Source organism: Scyliorhinus canicula, chromosome 18 (genome assembly GCF_902713615.1).
Source record: "Scyliorhinus canicula chromosome 18, sScyCan1.1, whole genome shotgun sequence".
Lineage (NCBI taxonomy): Eukaryota > Metazoa > Chordata > Chondrichthyes > Carcharhiniformes > Scyliorhinidae > Scyliorhinus > Scyliorhinus canicula.
Window position 1 is genome coordinate 94,725,648 of NC_052163.1, and position 17,458 is coordinate 94,743,105.

General features: G+C 49.5%; 1 protein-coding gene across 2 annotated transcripts in view; it reads left to right on the forward strand.

Moving 5' to 3' along the window:
* The window catches only part of matk (megakaryocyte-associated tyrosine kinase), a 147,137-nt gene that overhangs the window by 105,728 nt on the left and 23,951 nt on the right, over positions 1–17,458 (forward strand). For both annotated transcript variants that reach the window (XM_038777002.1, XM_038777003.1), the window contains exons 6-9: positions 671–764; positions 2,575–2,640; positions 5,620–5,719; positions 15,459–15,543. In XM_038777002.1, coding sequence (XP_038632930.1) covers positions 671–764; positions 2,575–2,640; positions 5,620–5,719; positions 15,459–15,543 — 345 coding nt within the window. The remainder of the gene's footprint in view (positions 1–670; positions 765–2,574; positions 2,641–5,619; positions 5,720–15,458; positions 15,544–17,458) is intronic.

The window sequence follows — 17,458 nt, forward strand, 5'->3', positions numbered from 1 at the left end:
GGGGGTCGTCGTGTGTTCCTGCTGGCTCGGTCCCCACTTTGGTCCGGGCCGCCGCTCGTCCTGCGCTCTGCTGCCGTGCGTGAGGAGGGGGGCCGCTGGATTGCCCAAACGGGTGAATTTGCGCGCTTAGCTGCACGATCTCGGCGAGGAGCGGGACGCAACTTTGTTCCCCTCCAGGAGTTCCTCCACCCAGGACCGCTCTCTTCCCCCGCCGGATGCCGAATCCTGCTGAGGCAAAGCTGCAGCTGACCCGCCTCACCGGTCTCAATAAAAACCAGGAGTCGGATCCAGGCTGCAGAGAATGTATTGTTTGTCCTCAATCCATAAGAGAATTGGGTTCATGATCAGGTAGACCGTACATGGCAAGATGGACTGAATGAGCTCTCATTCTGCATTTTGTGTCCACTGACTTTGAATTTTTAAGGAATGAATATGCAGCATCTTTTCTTGCTTCCAAGGAGCAAAATAAATGCCGATTAATGTCGAGCTTACAGGTGCCATTTCTCTCTGCACATCTCATGCTATTGGAGCAATGACACACTTGGTGGTACTCACCATTGTGACTGCTTTTCCACAGGGGTTGAATATCTCAACTAAATGGCTGCACAGCCCATAGATAAAAGGCCACAAATTTTAATCTGTTTTTTTTGCCCTTTTATACTTTATGTAGCATTACATGAAAGATGCGTGTGGACTTATCACCAGATTAACAAAACCCAAACTGAAGGAAGGCACAAAGTCAGCGGCAGAGGAACTCTCGAAAGGTAAACAATTCAAAATGATATAAATACCTGTGGGTGGGTTCTTCACACTTCTAAAATGTTTTATTCCATTCCATGCCGTTAAAGGTGTGGCTAGCTCTTTGGCTCACTGGAAGTTCCTGGCTCCATTCCCCACCCACCACTCTTTGTCTTTACATTCTTAACTTACCCAATATCCATCATGGGCAGGCCACAGGAGCCGCACTGAGGTTTAATAAAACAAAGTTCTAAATATCCATTATAGACTTCACTATATGAAAATACTCATTGATAAAGGCACATTCAATACATTCAATCTCTTATAAAAACAAACATTTTCATTCTTAACCCCATGTCAAAGACATCTAATGCTTTGATAACCTCTTGGACCTGTCGATCAAACTGTAAACGTACAGCTCCCCCACTGTGAAAATGGTAGGTTGTGGAAACAGTCACGCCGTAATAATACTGTAAAGATAGCAATTATGTCAATAAACAACTATTGAAACTGAAAACACTGATATTTTTCAATTCAGAGACACAGGAAGGCTTTACTCGTCCAAAATGTAAAGGGCAGGGGATTTAAATAACTTTACAACTTGTCAGGTCCAAGAGTGTACGTTTTATGAGCACTTGCATCTACTCCTAAGAAAAACAATTGTCATACACTGCGAGATAGGCCCTAACTGCAGTGAAAACACAGAGTTCAAATGGCCTTGTTGGGTAGACTTCTGCATGTCTGTGTCATGCTCCCCCCCCCCCCCCCCCCCCCCACCCAACCCCCCCGAAAAACCATTCCCTTACTGGTGAAAATAGAATCTGTTGAAAATAGGTGCTGGACTTCCAGATCCACGGGCCCAGCACCATTTTGGATGAGGCAAGATATCTTCACAACTCTATGAAAATCCAGGTCCAACTGAGACTGTGCAACAGTTGCACAGTTACCAGCTACATTTTGATAGCTTGTAATTGCACCTTCCAAACCATGACCACAACAATCTAGACGATCAAGGACTGCAGGCACATGGGAACAGCACCAGTGGGAAGATCCCCGCCAAGCCACTCACCACCCTGACTTGGAAATACATTGCCGTGGGTGGCACGGCAGCACAGTGGTTAGCACTGCTGCCTCACGGCGCTGAGGACTTGCGTTCGATCATGGCCCTGGGTCACTGTCCATGTGGAGTTTGCACATTCTCCCCGTGTCTGGGTGGGTTTCACTCCCACAACCCAAAAGGATGTGCAGGCTACGTGGATTGGCCATACCAAATTGCCCCTTAATTAGAAAGAAAATAATTGGCTATTCTAAATTTTTTTTTAAAGGAAATACATTGTCGTTCCTTCGCTGTCGCTGGGTCAGTTTCCTGGGCTCTCCCTCCTTGGCAGCGCTATGGGTGTGCCTACAAACACATGGACTGCCGTGGTTCAAAAAGGCAGCGCACCACCACATTCTCAAGGGCAATTAGGAATGGGCAATAAATGGTGACCTAGCCAGTGATGCGCACATCCTTCAAATGAATAAAATAAACAAGCACTTTGCAACAGACCTCACTGCATCATGATTTGGTGTTGCTATAACAGCCACTGAGAGGAGAGCTGTTTTTGTTTTGTTTCCATTTTAAATCCCGGGGTGCTAAGTTCAATTGTAGCATCCCCAGTGTAACCCAGCTGAGATCAGCTAACAGCACTGATCAGGATTTAAGTTAGGACTCATCTGTTCAATATGATTCATCATCACAAGTACATGAGACCAGGTTCTTTTTTGCTTTATGGTCACACTGGGTTATATAAATTTTCTCTGTTGTTGATGCTGCTCTTCTTTGTTTTCTTTCAGCTGGCTGGTTACTTAGCATGCAGCAACTCACATTAGGAGAACAGATAGGGGAAGGGGAATTCGGAGGTGAGAATTTAATGAATTCATTTCTAATCTTTTAATTGTTTGTTTATGTTTTGCTCTTATTCAGACAGAAGATGCTGGTGAAAGGAAACAGGACAATTCCTCATTTTGGGTAGATGCAGAGTAAACCACCCTCTACATTGCCCTATTGGTCCCTCCCATTCACTGGTGGGATGCAGGGTAAAGCTCCCTCCATACAGCTCCATTGACTACGCCCAATCACTGGTTAGATGCAGAGTAAGGACTGCACTGTACTGCACTGTTCCATTCCCAGTTCAGGCGCAGCATGGTTTAAAAATGGAACAACATAGGTATTCACTGTCAGTGAGAAGCATTGGAGCCCTCAGGTGTCTCCGCTTTTAAGAGGCCAGAGGAGAAAGACTGAATGGTTTACAAATGTATCTGTGTTTTCTTGATCAGCGAGTCTGAAGACTCTGCTGATTGCCGCTTCTCACTGCGATGCATTTTCAATATCTGCTATGCAACAGAACTTTATCATGCTATTTCAATACCTCAAAAAACTCATAAAAGCACCAAGATAGAAGAGGATAATAGGTAAATAGACACATAGGATAATTTTGAAGTGAGTTCCAGATTCCCTTCAACTCCTCCCTTAGCCTTCTATTTTAAATCTATGCCCTCGGGTTATTGGCCCCTGTACTGATACATTCTTATCCACCCAATCAATGCCCCTCAAACTTATACACCTCCATCAGGTCCCCTCTTAACCTTTGCTGCTCCAAGAAAAACAGCTCAAGCCTATCTAATTGTTCCTCATTACTCAGCTCCTCCAGCTCAGACAGCATCCTGGTAAATCTCTCTGCACCCTTTCCAGCGCAATCACATCCTTCCTATAATGTGGTGACCAGAACTGCACACAGTACTCCAGTTGTTTGGTGAAAAGATGAAAGGAAGGGGGGGGCAGGTCATTTGAAGGGTGACCTGTGCGCAGTGGAGGCACCACCCCCAAGATGTTACCCTTTCTTTGTGCCTTGCTGTCTGGTCTCCAAAACCAGACCCCCTCAGGGTGCCCAGTTCCACCCCACCCTAAAAGAACAGGAGTTACCTGGGTCCGATGTCCATCTCGAGCTCTGTGGGCCTCCTTGCAGTTCCAGCTGTGTCCACTACTGGGTCCTGGTGCTACTGGGTCAGCAAGAGCTGCCAGGTAATCAGATTTGGCATCGCCTCTAGAGGGCAGGACTTCTTCTCGCTGAGGGACGGAATATAAATCCAATCCGGAGCTTGTTTAGGCTGCATGGTGCATGTTGTCACTGTGGGGCGGTCTTATTTGAAGTCGGTCAGTTTGGAACTGACTTTACTTCCAGCTTGGGGTATGGGAGGACAAGCTGTATGCCCTCTTCCTGGGCATGCCATCACATAACATACAGCCCCAAGTCTAATTTGCATATTATATTGTGCTCACTCTCCCTGTGTAGCCTCCTAGTACACCCATACCCCACATTTAAACTTTGCCCTTTCTCTTTACATCCATGACTTGCTCCCCTTCCCCTATCTCTTTGCCATTGGGTAACCAATGAAAGGTTCGTCTAAGCTCCTCTGACTTCTTGCACACCTTTTTGTCTAAATTAGCAACCATGTTTCAGCTGGCTCAATCTAATAGAGACATAAAAACGTGGAGCAGGTGGAGGCTATTTGGCCCTTCGAGCCTGCTCTGCCATTCATTATGATCATGGCTGATCACCTAACTCAGTAACCTGTTCCTGTTTTCCCCCATATCCATTGATTCCTTTAGCCCCAAGAGCTAATCTAACTCTTTTTTGAAAACATACAGGGCGGAATTCTCCGACCCCACGCCGGTGCGGAGAATAGCGGGACGCGCCATTTTTTCCCGCAACGCCGGTCCGACACGCTCCTGCTATTCTCCCCAACGCGCACTGGAAGGCTTTTCAGAGTCCCAAGGCTCCAGTTTGGTTTCAGTTTTGATTCTGGCTGCCCGATGAAGAGCTCCAACTAACTCTCTTCAAAAAGATCCAGCTAACTCTTTCCAGAAGGCCACTGTGTGGGCTGACTCTCTCTCCAGCAAATCTGGATTGCATTCTCTTGAGACTGCAGAGGCCTGAAGTCAAACCATGAGCTGGAAGCCAGGTTTGTTCTGAAATAACATGTCTCTCCAGAACGATAGAGGTCTGTATGTGAATCTCAAGCTGAAGGCCCAGTTTGGTGAGAAATAAGGTGACTCTCCAGAAAGCCTGCTGCCTGTGAGTACTGCATCTTCTAAACTATAGGGACCCTGAATGAACGACTCTACAAGGAAGACATTACTGCTGTAAACCAGAGTCTTTAATCGGCAAGCTGCCGTGAAGGAAGTGTGCTACAGATACACCATCTGAAGCAAAGACTCTTACCTTCTAACCTTCATCCTTATTATTATTTACCACTTTTCACCCCTCTGTTTGTCTGTCTTCTGTGTTGTGTATGTGTGTGTGTGTGTGTGTGTGTAGAGGGTGAGATTGTTAAAGCGGGTAGCAGGTACAATCTTGACATTAACCAGTTAAATTTACTGCATATTTCATGATAATGCTTGGTATAAATGAACAGTAATCGTGTTTGAACGTACAAGCCTGGTGACTGTAGTTATTGGGCAGCCAAGGGCCAAAGGCTTTGGGTAGTTTTATAAGGATTATTGGTTAAATCACTCGCGTTGTGTCTCCGGGGCAGGTGGGGCTGGAATTGACCACGTACTTGCCCAGGGTATCATAACAATCTGTTTTTCTTGATGCCTCTGTAAGTGTCTCGTGATAGTGTTTTGCATAAACGTGGTCACATAAAAGCAAGCTTTTGCTGTACTGGGTAAAAGCATACCACCGCATGCGTCCTGTTTACAGTCTGCTCTTACTTCTCAATACCCTAGCTCATTCACACTTTTGATATCACGAGTCAAAATTCTGTGGTGACTTCGAAAATATGGGTGCAAAGCAGGTCAGAGGAGCTCAAGCTAATCAGCATTTTGTGTTTTTGTAGCTGTGTTTCAGGCTGAATACATGGGGCAGAAAGTGGCTGTCAAGAACATTAAATGCGATGTCATGGCTCAGTCTTTCTTGGAGGAGACCTCCGTGATGACGTAAGTGTATTTCTCCGGGTGATTTCAACATGTGTGAACTACGAGTTTTATTGAGCTATGTCCTCATTTAGCATCTACATCCACGCACTTTCCAGTGATTCGTCATTGCATAGCACAGGTTGAGCATCCCTTATCCGAAATTCCGAAAGAAATCTGCCCTTTTTTCGAGCGCTGACGCGACGCCATGAGTGGGAAATCCTACAAGGCTCCCAGGTGATGAGCAGTTCCCAACGCATGCCAGGGGAGTCTGATGTGGGCGGTCTCTCCAGGGTATCTGATGAGGGGGGGGTCAAGTCAACCTCATGAGTATGTGCCATGCGAGTGGGGTGACCTGTAATTCCCATGGTAATGGAAGGGAGGATGCGGGAGAGGGAGGCAAGATTTGGGTTGGGGGGGGGGGGGGGGGGGGTGGGGGGGGAGGCCAGCTGCCGGACCTCAGTATTGGACTGTCCAATAATGGCAGCCCGATAGCGGGATACCAAGGCAATCCCGCGAGCTTGCCAACATGCATAAATTTGCATGGCAAGGGAGAGGGAATCGCACCGGGGCGATGTTCCCAGTGCCGAGCGCAGACTGGGGCGATTCTACTCTGGCAAGAGAACGATGGGCGGGGTCCTCCATTGGCTGATGTTGACATTGGGAAATGTGATTGTGCGGAGAATAGGCTCCGACGCCAAAGATTTGATGCCAAATCGCAATTCTCCGTCGCCTCGACAGCGGCGTCAATGTGGTCCGGAACGCATGTACAGTAAACATCGTTTGCATATCATTAGTGGGCCTGAGCCAGTATTCGCAGGGGCCTCCACGATTCTCTGCCTCGGATAGTCCGAGTTCCCGACGGCGCCGTTCACTTGTGCTTTTAAAAGTAGTGAAACTGGCGTCATGGCTGCTGAGGGAGGGAGAGAGAGAGTGGTTACAGAAGGTGTCCAACATCGCCATAGTTTGCTGACAATTGTGTTGCTGGCCAGGGGGCTTCTTCTGGGGCCGGGCGGAGTAGCGGAGGGTGGCCAGGAGGTGGGCTGTGGGGTCGGGTGGACAGGCACAGAACACTATTGCCGCAGCCGGAAAGGCAGCCATGCAGCTGCGCACTTCACTGACAGCCTACTGTGAACTTTGGGCCACGGGTCGTATGGGCCCCCCCCCCTCCCAGGCCACCCCCCTAGCTGCCCTCTGGCCCCAGTCGACCAATCAGCTGTATGGGTGCGCTCCAGCACACCCAGTGCCATCTTGTTGGCTGGGATGTGAGCGTGTGTGGGGATTGTAATGTGTCTATGTGGCTGCAGCTTGTCAGCCTCCCGAATGTCAATCACGGATCTGGCGAATCCTGCACCATTTCTAATTGGAATCGATTGTGTTCCATGTGTCGTCGGTGCTACCCCTTGACAGTCGCTGAATTGGTCCAGATTCGGTGCCAATTTTGCTGTTGTGAAAGTCCATGAATCCTGCCCCGGCGTCAGTAATTACAGCGGGATTCTCCAGCCGTGTTCGCCCGGCAACCAGAGAATCCCCTCGCCCCTCCCCCCGACGTCAATGGATTTTGCCATTCTCCGCAGCTTGCCCGTGGCGTTCCTGCGGTGGATGGGGTGGGAGAATCCAGCGCTTAGACCCAGGAACGCGGAATCCCACCCCTTGTCTCCCAAACGGAGAATCCAGCCCATCTCTTTATGTGACTCGGTGGCAGATTCTGCCTCATAACCCTCCTGTGAGATGTCCTGCAAACGTTATAAAATTAAAGTTATTGCTGTTGCAGTAAAGCCATGGCTCATTTAGTAGTATTCTAATATAGTTCTTTACAGTGAGTGATGCATGAGATACTGAAACCTAGCCTCCATATGCCTACTTGGGGAAACAATCCCATGGCACTCTTTCAGGTAAGAGCCAGGGGAGTTAACCACAGGGTCACGGCCAATATTTATCCCTCAATCAACAGATCAGTTGGTTAAGATCACATTGCTGTTTGTGGGAGTTTGTTGTATGCAACTTGGCTGCTGCATTTCCTGCATTACAACAGATCAAGAGTACTTAATTGGCAGCAAAGTTTGTTTGAGACGTCCTGTGGTTGCGAGAAATGCTGCAGAAATTCAAGCCTGTTTAAAATTTTACGGGCGCAGAGTAGTTTGCAGTAATGTAATGTGGCCACCGAGTGGAGCAATAATCCTTGTATTTACAGCAGTTCTCCCACTGGGAAGTAGAGAGGTTCCAAAGTTCTGCGCCACAGAAGAATCATGTTGGATTCGAAACATCTTTCTCCACATACACTCTCAGACATGCTGAGTATTTTATCGTCTAGCACTTTCTGCTTTCATTTCAAATCTGCAGTATTTCATTTTCATTTCAGGATCTAACCTCCCGCGAACTCTGTTTCAGCTCAGGCAGAGAGGATGGCTACGTGGATGAGACACTGGAGAGAACCTGGTGTCCCATCAGCCAAACCCCAGTAAGAGCCAACTGCGGGGTGAGAAAGAGTAGAGGAGGGTGATGTGTTATCTGTGTTGGTCTAACATCGACTGCAACTGGATGCAGTAAAACGAGAAACAGGCTTCCGACACAGGAGATGGTCCAACAGTTTTATTGAACCTGTTGATTGCTGTACATAATCTGCTGTGCGTTGACACTCTATTAAGCTAACTGATGACCTCCTACTGGCTTGACCAGACTAGCTCTCTATCACTTGGTGATGATGTTCATTGGCCTGTGCACTGCGACGATCTCCCTAGCCGTGTCCTGTGAGAGAGAGAGTGAGCCTTAATGCCCTGTGGGCTTTATAGTGGTGGTGTCCTGTCTGGTGATTGGTTGTTCTGTGTCGTGTGTGTTCATTGGTTATCCTGTGTGTCAATCACTGCCTGTCTGCATCTCGTGATATACATGAGTGGATATTATGACAGAGGGTAAACTGGTGTGTAAAAAACAGAACTGCCAGAGAGTAGACTGACTCCAGTGATGGATTTTACTGTCTGTAGCAGCAAGCCCCTTTAAGGGGCTAGTCCCTTTAAGGGACATTCTCTGAGAGAGGGGTCATGTGACCTGCTACTCCAATGAGGGACAGGAGTTGGGAATTCAGGGGACGCTCGCTGAGCGAGGGGGTCACATGTCCTGCTCGTTCAATTAGAGACGGGAGTCGTGAATTCACTGGGACCTGTTGGGACTTATCCCAGCAGTTGAACTCTGGAGCTGAGTATGGAAAGACTGTTTTAAAGCACTCTGTGAATAGTTGTTTATATTTTGAATAAATCATTGTTTCTTATAAGTTAACTGGTGGAGCCAATTCTTAAAGTTATCTGATAAATGTTGGAATTTCAGGTATATATTATATTATTGTATCTGGTGCAGCAATGGTTAAAAGCCTGGATTAGTGTGTGTATATATATACTGCAGTACGATTTAAAAAAATCTTGGTTTAAAGGACAGGCAGACGCTGTGGCTACAGAAGCAATAATTAAAGCATCATAAAAATGAGATCATTATTAATTCCGACCATGTATAATGTGATGCACGATCAATTACCCAAAGACGAGAGTTGGATGCAATCAAGGCTTTATTACACTAAGATGTGTGGCCTCCGACAGCAGCTGGCGAAATGGCTGCTGTGCTGGGAGCACATATTTTTACAATCCGCCTACTGGGCGGAGCCAGCAGGCAGGGAACTACCCCGTACCTGTAGTACAGGGCCTTACCATAAACCACCGACATTGACATCCTCTATATATAATATATACATCAGTGGTGACTACCACATTCACCCCCTGTTAAAATTGAGTCTGGAGGGGGTGGTAGAGAACTATATACAGAAAGATGTGTATTAAAAGTACAGATAATATTACAAATTCAGGCGGTCCAGAACCTTGATCTGTCGTTGAGATCGCCGCAGTGCTGGCGGCGACTCCGGCGTTGGTTTGGCCTTTGGTGACTCTGGGAGCATGTCAAAATCCTCTTCATCCCCGGGTGTGAGCAGGGGGAAGACGGATTGTCCAGGAGTGGGGGCTGTGGTGGGGTGCGCCGGGGGAGGGGAGGGTGGCGCCAGGTTGGAGGGGTGTGTGTGTGCGGAACCAGCTGGTGCCAGGTCCCTGAGGGAGACTGTGCCTTGGCGGCCATCGGGGTACGCTACGGAGGCGTACTGCGGGTTAGCGTCTAGTAGCTGTACCCTCTCAACCAATGGGTCCGCCTTGTGGAGTCAAACGTGTCTACGGAGGATAACGGGTCCTGGAGCTGCCAGCCATGTCGGGAGCGAAACCCCGGAGGTGGACTTCCTAGGGAAGGCAAAGAGACGTTCATGGGGTGTTTCATTAGTTGTGGTGCACAGGAGCGACCGAATGGAGTGAAGGGCGTCGGGGAGGACCTCCTGCCAACGGGAGGCCAGGAGATTTCTGGACCAAAGGGCCAGTTGGACGGCCTTCCAGAGCGTCCCATTCTCCCGCTCCACCTGCCCGTTTCCCCTGGGGTTGTAGCTGGTCGTCCTGCTTGAGGCAATACCCCTGCTGAGCAGGAACTGGCGCAGCTCATCGCTCATGAATGAGGAATCCCTGTCGCTGTGGACATAGGCGGGGAAGCCAAACAGAGCGAAGATGGTGTTGAGGGCTTTGATGACGGTGGCAGACGTAATAGCGGGGCATAGGATGGCGAAAGGGAATCTGGAATATTCATCGACCACACTGAGAAAGTATGTGTTACGGTCAGTGGAGGGGAGGGGTCCTTTGAAGCTCAAGCTGAGGCATTCAAAGGGGTGGGAGGTCTTCACCAGGCACGCACGGTCTGGCCGGTAGATGTGCGGTTTACACTCGGCACAGACCTGGCAGTCTCTGGTGATTGAAATGAAATGAAATGAAATGAAAATCGCTTATTGTCACGAGTAGGCTTCAATGAAGTTACTGTGAAAAGCCCCTAGTCGCCACATTCCGGCGCCTGTCCGGGGAGGCTGGTACGGGAATCGAACCGTGCTGCTGGCCTGCTTGGTCTGCTTTAAAAGCCAGCGATTTAGCCAAGTGAGCTAAACCAGCCCCTGGCCTTCCTGACTTGATTGCCCTGACTTCCTCGATGGAGTAGGGCAGGTTGCAGGCCTTGATGAAATGGTAAAAACGTGTGACCCCTGGGTGACAGAGGTTGTCGTGCAGAATCCGTAGTCGGTCCACTTGTGCGCTGGCACATGTACCTCGGGATAGGGCATCAGGGGCCTCGTTGAGCTTATTGGGGTGATACAAAATCTCGTAGTTGTAGGTGGAGAGCTCGATCCTCCACCTCAAGATGTTATCGTTTTTGATCTTGCCCCGCTGTGTGTTATTAAACATGCAGGCAACCGACCGTTGGTCAGTGAGGAGAGTGAATTTCCTGCCGGCCAGGTAATGCCTCCAATGCCGCACAGCTTCAACGATGGCTTGGGCCTCTTTTTCGACGGAGGAATTCCGAATTTCGGAGGCATGTGGGGTGCGGGAAAAGAATGCCACGGGCCTGCCTGGTTGAGGATGGCGGCCAGAGCGACATCTGATGCATCGCTCTTAGCTTGGAAAGGTAATGTCTCGTCGACGCGTGCATCGCGGCCTTGGCGATGTCGGCCTTGATACGGTTGAAGGCCTGGTGAGCCTCGGCCATCAGGGGAAAAACAGAGGATTAGATGAATGGGCGGGCCTTGCCGCATAGTTTGGGATCCACTGGGCGTAATACGAAAGAACCCCAGGCATCGTTTGAGGGCCTTGGGGCAGCGGGGGAGGGGGAGTTCCATGAGGGGGCGCATGGGAATGGGATCGGGCCCCAGAACTCCGTTCTGGACCACATAGCCGAGGATGGCTAAGTGGTTCGTGCTGAACACGCACTTCTCCTTGTTATATGTGAGGTTGAGGAGAGTGGCGGTGTGGAGAAATTTGGCAAGGTTGGCGTCATGGTCCTGCTGATCGTGGCCGCAGATGGTGACATTGTCCAGGTACGGGAAAGTGGCCCGCAATCCCTACCGGTCAACCATTTGATCCATCTCCCGTTGGAAGACCGAAACCCCATTGGTGAGGCCAAAGGGAACCCTAAGAAAGTGGTAAAGGCGGCCATCTGCCTCGAAGGCAGTGTATGGGCGGTCTGCGTTGCGGATGGGGAGCTGGTGCTCGGCAGATTTCAGGTCCACAGTTGAGAAGACCCGGTACTGTGCAATCTGATTGCCCATATCAGATATGTGTGTGTGTGTGTGGGGGGGGGGGGGGGGGGGGACACGTCGAGCTGCATGTACCGATTGATGGTCTGACTGTAGTCAACGACCATCCTGTTTTTCTCCCCAGTTTTTCCAACTGCCACTTGGGCTCTCCAGGGGCTGTTGCTGGTCTCGATGATGCCCTCCCAAAGCAGTCGCTGGACTTTGGACCTGATGAAGGTCCTGTTCTGGGCGCTGTACCGTCTGCTCCTGGTGGCGACGGGTTTGCAATCCGGGGTTAGGTTTGCAAATAGGGAAGGTGGGTCGACCTTAAGGGTCGCGAGGCCACACACAGTAAGAGGTGGTAGGGGCCCGCTGAATTTCAGGGTTTGGGTCTGGAGGTTGCACTAGAAGTCCAGGCCGAGTAGCAGGGCAGCGCAGAGGTTAGGGAGGACGTAGAGGCGGAAGCCGCTGAACTCCATGCCTTGGACAGTGAGAGTGGCGATGCAATACCCTGGGATCACCACGGAGTGGGACCCGGAGGCCAGGGAGATTCTCTAATTAGCGGGGTGTACCACGAGGGAGCAGCATCTTACCGTATCGGGGTGAATGAAGCTCTCGGTGCCCCCAGAGTCCAGCAGGCAGGAGATCTTGTGCCCGTCGACCTTCACTTTGGCTGACACAGTTGCAATGTTGTGTGGACGAGACTGGTCGATCGTGACCGAGTCGAGACGCGGTTGGTCGTCGGCGGTTGCAGGCGATGAGCGGCCGGATGAGGTGCCCGACAGGCAGGGGTCCTGGGTCGGGTAAGATGGCTGTGCCCACGGGCCACACGTGTCATGGGGAAAACAAGATGGCGGCGCCTGTTGGTCCTGGGAGGAACAAGATGGCGGCGCCCACGGGCCTCACGTGGTCCGAGAAGGGGAAGATGGCGGCGCCCACTGACTGCACGTGGGGGGTGCCGGAACAATAGCGCCGATTGAGCGGGCCTGGCACACCACAGCGAAGTGTCCCTTCTTGCCACAGGCCTTGCAGAGGGCGCTCTGGGCCGGCCAGCACTGTCGGGGGTGTTTTGACTGCCCACAGAAGTAAGGTTTAGGCCCCCCGGGGTTGGTTGGCTGCCGCGCGGCACAGGCGTGGGTTGGCTGAGGGTGATCGCTGATGGGGTCCACGATGGGGCGGCCATCTGCGGAGTCCACAATGCACAGGGGGGGTGGACTGTGCATTGGGGGGCGTAGGTCTGGATATTGCGTGAAGCGACCGTAAGTGAGAGCGCTAGTTTTTTGGTCTCTGCGAGGCCGAGTGTGGCCCCTTCTGAGAGGCGCTAGCGAATGTAGTCTGAACCTATGCCTGTAACTAAAGTGTCTCTCATGAGCAAATTCGAGTGTTCCGTGGCTGAAACGGCCTGACAGTCACAGTCTCTAACTAGGGGGACCAGGGCACGCCAGAAATCTTCCACTGACTCACCAGGAAGTAGTCTACGCATGGAGAGGAGGTGCCTGGCGTAGAGTGTGTTAGGCCGCTGAGCGTAGTTTTCCTTCAGTAGCGCCATGGCTTCTGCGTAGGTCGGCGCGTCCTGGATAAGTGGAAAGACGTTGGAGCTTAGCCGCGTGTAAAGGATCTGGATCTTCTGTACTTCTGGGATTGGTTCTGGCGCAGACCCGATGTACACTTCGAAACAGGCTAGCCAATGTTCAAAGTCCTTTTTGGCATTGTCTGCTTGAGGATGCAGCTGCAGGCGATCCGGCTTTATCTTCTGAAAAACTTAGTGTAATAAATTGATGCACGATCGATTATCCAAAAAGAGAGTAGGATGTAGGGGGCAGCAGGGTAGCATGGTGGTTAGCATAAATGCTTCACAGCTCCAGGGTCCCAGGTTCGATTCCCGGCTGGGTCACTGTCTGTGTGGAGTCTGCACGTCCTACCCCTGTGTGCGTGGGTTTCCTCCGGGTGCTCCGGTTTCCTCCCACAGTCCAAAGATGTGCGGGTTAGGTGGATTGGCCATGCTAAATTGCCCGTAGTGTTCTAATAAAAAAGTCAGGTTAAGGGGGGGGGGTTGTTGGGTTACGGGTATAGGGTGGATACGTGGGTTTGAGTAGGGTGATCATGGCTCGGCACAACATTGAGGGCTGAAGGGCCTGTTCTGTGCTGTACTGTTCTATGTTCTATGTAATCAAGGCTTTATTACACAGAGATGTTTGGCCTCCTACAGCAGCTGGCAAAATGGCTGCTGTTCAGGGAGCACACATATTTATACTCTGCCTACTGGGCAGAGTCAGCAGGCAGGGAACTACCCCCGTACCTGTAGTACAGGGCCTTACCATAAAGCACCTACATCGACATCCTCTATATACAATATATACATCTGTGGTGACTACCACATTATGTTTACCTGAATAGGGTTAATGGCATTTTGTTTATAGAAAGAAGGTTCCCTGGGTTTAGATAATTGAGTGGTTGTGGTTAGTCTTGGGAAGATGATTATAACCCAGTCAGTGGAATAGAGATGATGTGGTTAATGGGAGGAGCCAGGGGCTGAAGCAGTCAGATGTTGTGTTTCAGTTAGATTTTGCTGTGAACAGAATAGGAACGATTTGCCAAATGCTGGAAAGTTAAACAGCAGTTTGATGAAGGCAAGAATCTGCAGGCTGTTTCCTGATGGATGTTTCTCTCTCAAAGCATCCGACACATCTCTATACAACAAGTATTCCTGTGTTTGCTAACTGTATTTAAAAGAGGACTTTGACCTGAGATGGGTTTTGCTTGATTGGAGATAAACAAAATAGCAGTTAGAAGTTAGAGTGTTTCATTTTATTGTTAAACATTGTTTAACTGGGAATTGAAAGCTATTTCTTGTGGATGTTAAAGTTATTTTAGTTCTGTGTTCGTAATAAAGTTTGTTTTAATGTACCGAGCATCGCAAATCACGCCATGCCGCCCCAATACTGGGATGTGATTCTCTGCAGAGCGGAGAATCAACACCATTGGCGCTGGCATGGTTGCCGGCAGTCAGGGGCTACTCTATGGGCCCCCCCCCCCTGCCGATTCTCGGTCTGGGATGGGCTGAGCAGCCGTCGTAAAAAAAAACGAGTCCCACCGGCGCCGTTCACACCTGCTCTCAGCCTGTGGGACCACCGATCAGCGGGCCGGCCTCTCTGGCTGGGGGCCTCCTTTCTTCCGCGCCAGCCCCTGTAGCCCTACACCATGTTGCCGGTGTGGAGAAGGGAGCCACTGCACATGCGCGCATTGGCGCCGGTGCCACTGCGCATGCACGGATCCTGCGGCACCCAGTTCATGACAGGATCAGCAGCTGGGGCGGCGTGAACCGCTCCAGTGCCGTGCTGGCCACCTGTAGGGGCCAGAATTGCTGATCCTGAGGCCATGTTAACGCCGTCGAGAAACGCGGCGGTGTTTCTGACGGCGTCAACAGTTAGCCTCAGGATCACAGAATCCTGCCCCAAATCCCTATTTATGTGTGGAGTCACTCCTGGAGTGAAGTATCCTTTCCTCACAGTCTTACAAAGTAAATGAAATATTGGGGCTTATGTCTGGTATCCTGTCAACTGCTGGGGTTTGGTCTTGGTTCATAATAGTTATTACACTGTCTAAGTTCACTATTTTTTTTCAACACAGGAAACTTCAGCACAAGAACCTGGTGAAGTTGTTGGGGGTGGTAGTGGATAATGGACTATATATTGTGACCGAGTTCATGGGCAAGGTTTGACCCTATTTTTGGTAAAACCCTCTCTCTGTATTTCTCTATGCACCTGCCTCAAAGTCCCCTGTCAGCCATTAGTCTTGTGATGTGTATACTGTGTCCCGTGTTCAATTCACCGTGGCAATGTGGCTATGTTTATAACGCCATCGTCAAGCACTGTGATGCAGTACAGTAACCGGAGTACAGCCCCAAATAAAGAAAAATAAGGACTATTCTGGGGACAAACTAAAAATAAAACCGAAATAATTTTCATTCCACTTGTTCTGCTTTCTATTGGGGAGTCCTGGCATTGTCACTCAACTCGTAATCCAGAAACCCTTGGTAAAGCTCTGGGGACCTGAGATTTGGAATCCAGGGCAGATGGTGATATTTGAATTCAATAGAAACCTAAAAGGCTAATGGTAACCATTTTGTAAAAACCCTTTTTTGTTCACTAATGTCCTCGAGGGAAGTAAATCTGCCATCCTTACCTGATAGAGCCTGCATGTAACTTCATAATTTTGTCCACTCTTATATGGGCGTCAGTGGTCCCACTGATAACCAGTTATGTGAAAAATGTTCCACCAACTTTCTTCGAACTTATAACTCCAGGCCCTAAGTTTGAGTTTAAACCCCCTTGTCATCATTTCATAAACAGTGAAAATAATGCTGCAGGATTTACCGCAGGATCTGCAGTGTTAGGAGAAAAGAGCTGCCATGTCCCACTGGCCTCGATTTTACACATTAGTCATGAGCCCTGGCCGTACTCACATTGCTAGAGTTTGGACCTGTTGAAAGAATCATAAAACTATAGAATGGTTACAGCACATGCAGGCCATTCAGCCCATTGTGCCTGTGCTGGTACTCTGCAAGAGCAACTCCACGAGTTTCACTGCCCCACCTTCCCCCTCTAACTCTGCAAATCTTTTCAGATTATTATCCAATTCCCTTTTACGAACATATGAATTTGGAGCCAGATGCAGCCACTCAGCCCCTCGAGCCTGCTCTGCCATTCAATAAGATCATGGCTGACCTGATTATAATCTCAATCCTACATTCCTGCCCACCTCTGATGACCTTCTTGACCCCTTGTTAATCAAGATCCTAGCTGGCTCTGCCTCTTCTTCTACTGCCTCATGAGAAGAGAGTTCCATTGGGTTCATGGCACCCAAAGAAAAAAATTCTCATTTCTGTCTGAAACGCGAGACCCCCTTACTTTCAAATAGTTACCCCTGATTCTAAATTCTCCCATAAGATAAAACTTCTTCTCCACATCCACCCTGCCAGTACCCCTCAGGATCTGAAATGCTTCAATCGAATCACTTCTTACTCTTCTTATTCCAAATCCCAACGGATACAAGCCTCGTCTGTCCAACCTTTCCTCATAAGACAACCTGCCCATTCCAGGTATTAGTCTGGTAAACCTTCCCTTTACTACTTCCAATGAATTTACATCTTTCTTTAAATAAGAGCACCAACTGCACACAGTGCGGCAGATGTGATCTCGCCAGTGCTTTGCATAACTGAACATATCCTCCTTGCTTTTGTTTGTCGGGGGTTGGTTAGCTCAGTTGGCTGGCTAACTGGTTTATGGTGCAGAGTGACGTCAACAGTGCAGGTTCAATTCCCATATCAGCTGAGGTTATCCATGAAGACATTGCCTTCTCAACCTTGCCTGAGTTGTGGTGACTCTCAGGTTAAATCACTACCTCTCAACTTTCTCTCAAAAAAAAAGAGAAGGGCAGGCCTTGGTCCTTAAGACTATGGCAGTTTTCACTTTTGTATTCAGTTCCCCGCACAATTAAAAAATAACAGTCTACTAAATTTCCTAATTCCTTGCTGTACCTGCATACTATCCTTTTGTGATTCATGCACTAGGACAGCCAGATCCCTCTGCACCCCAGAGCTCTTCAATCTCTCACCATTTAGAAAATAT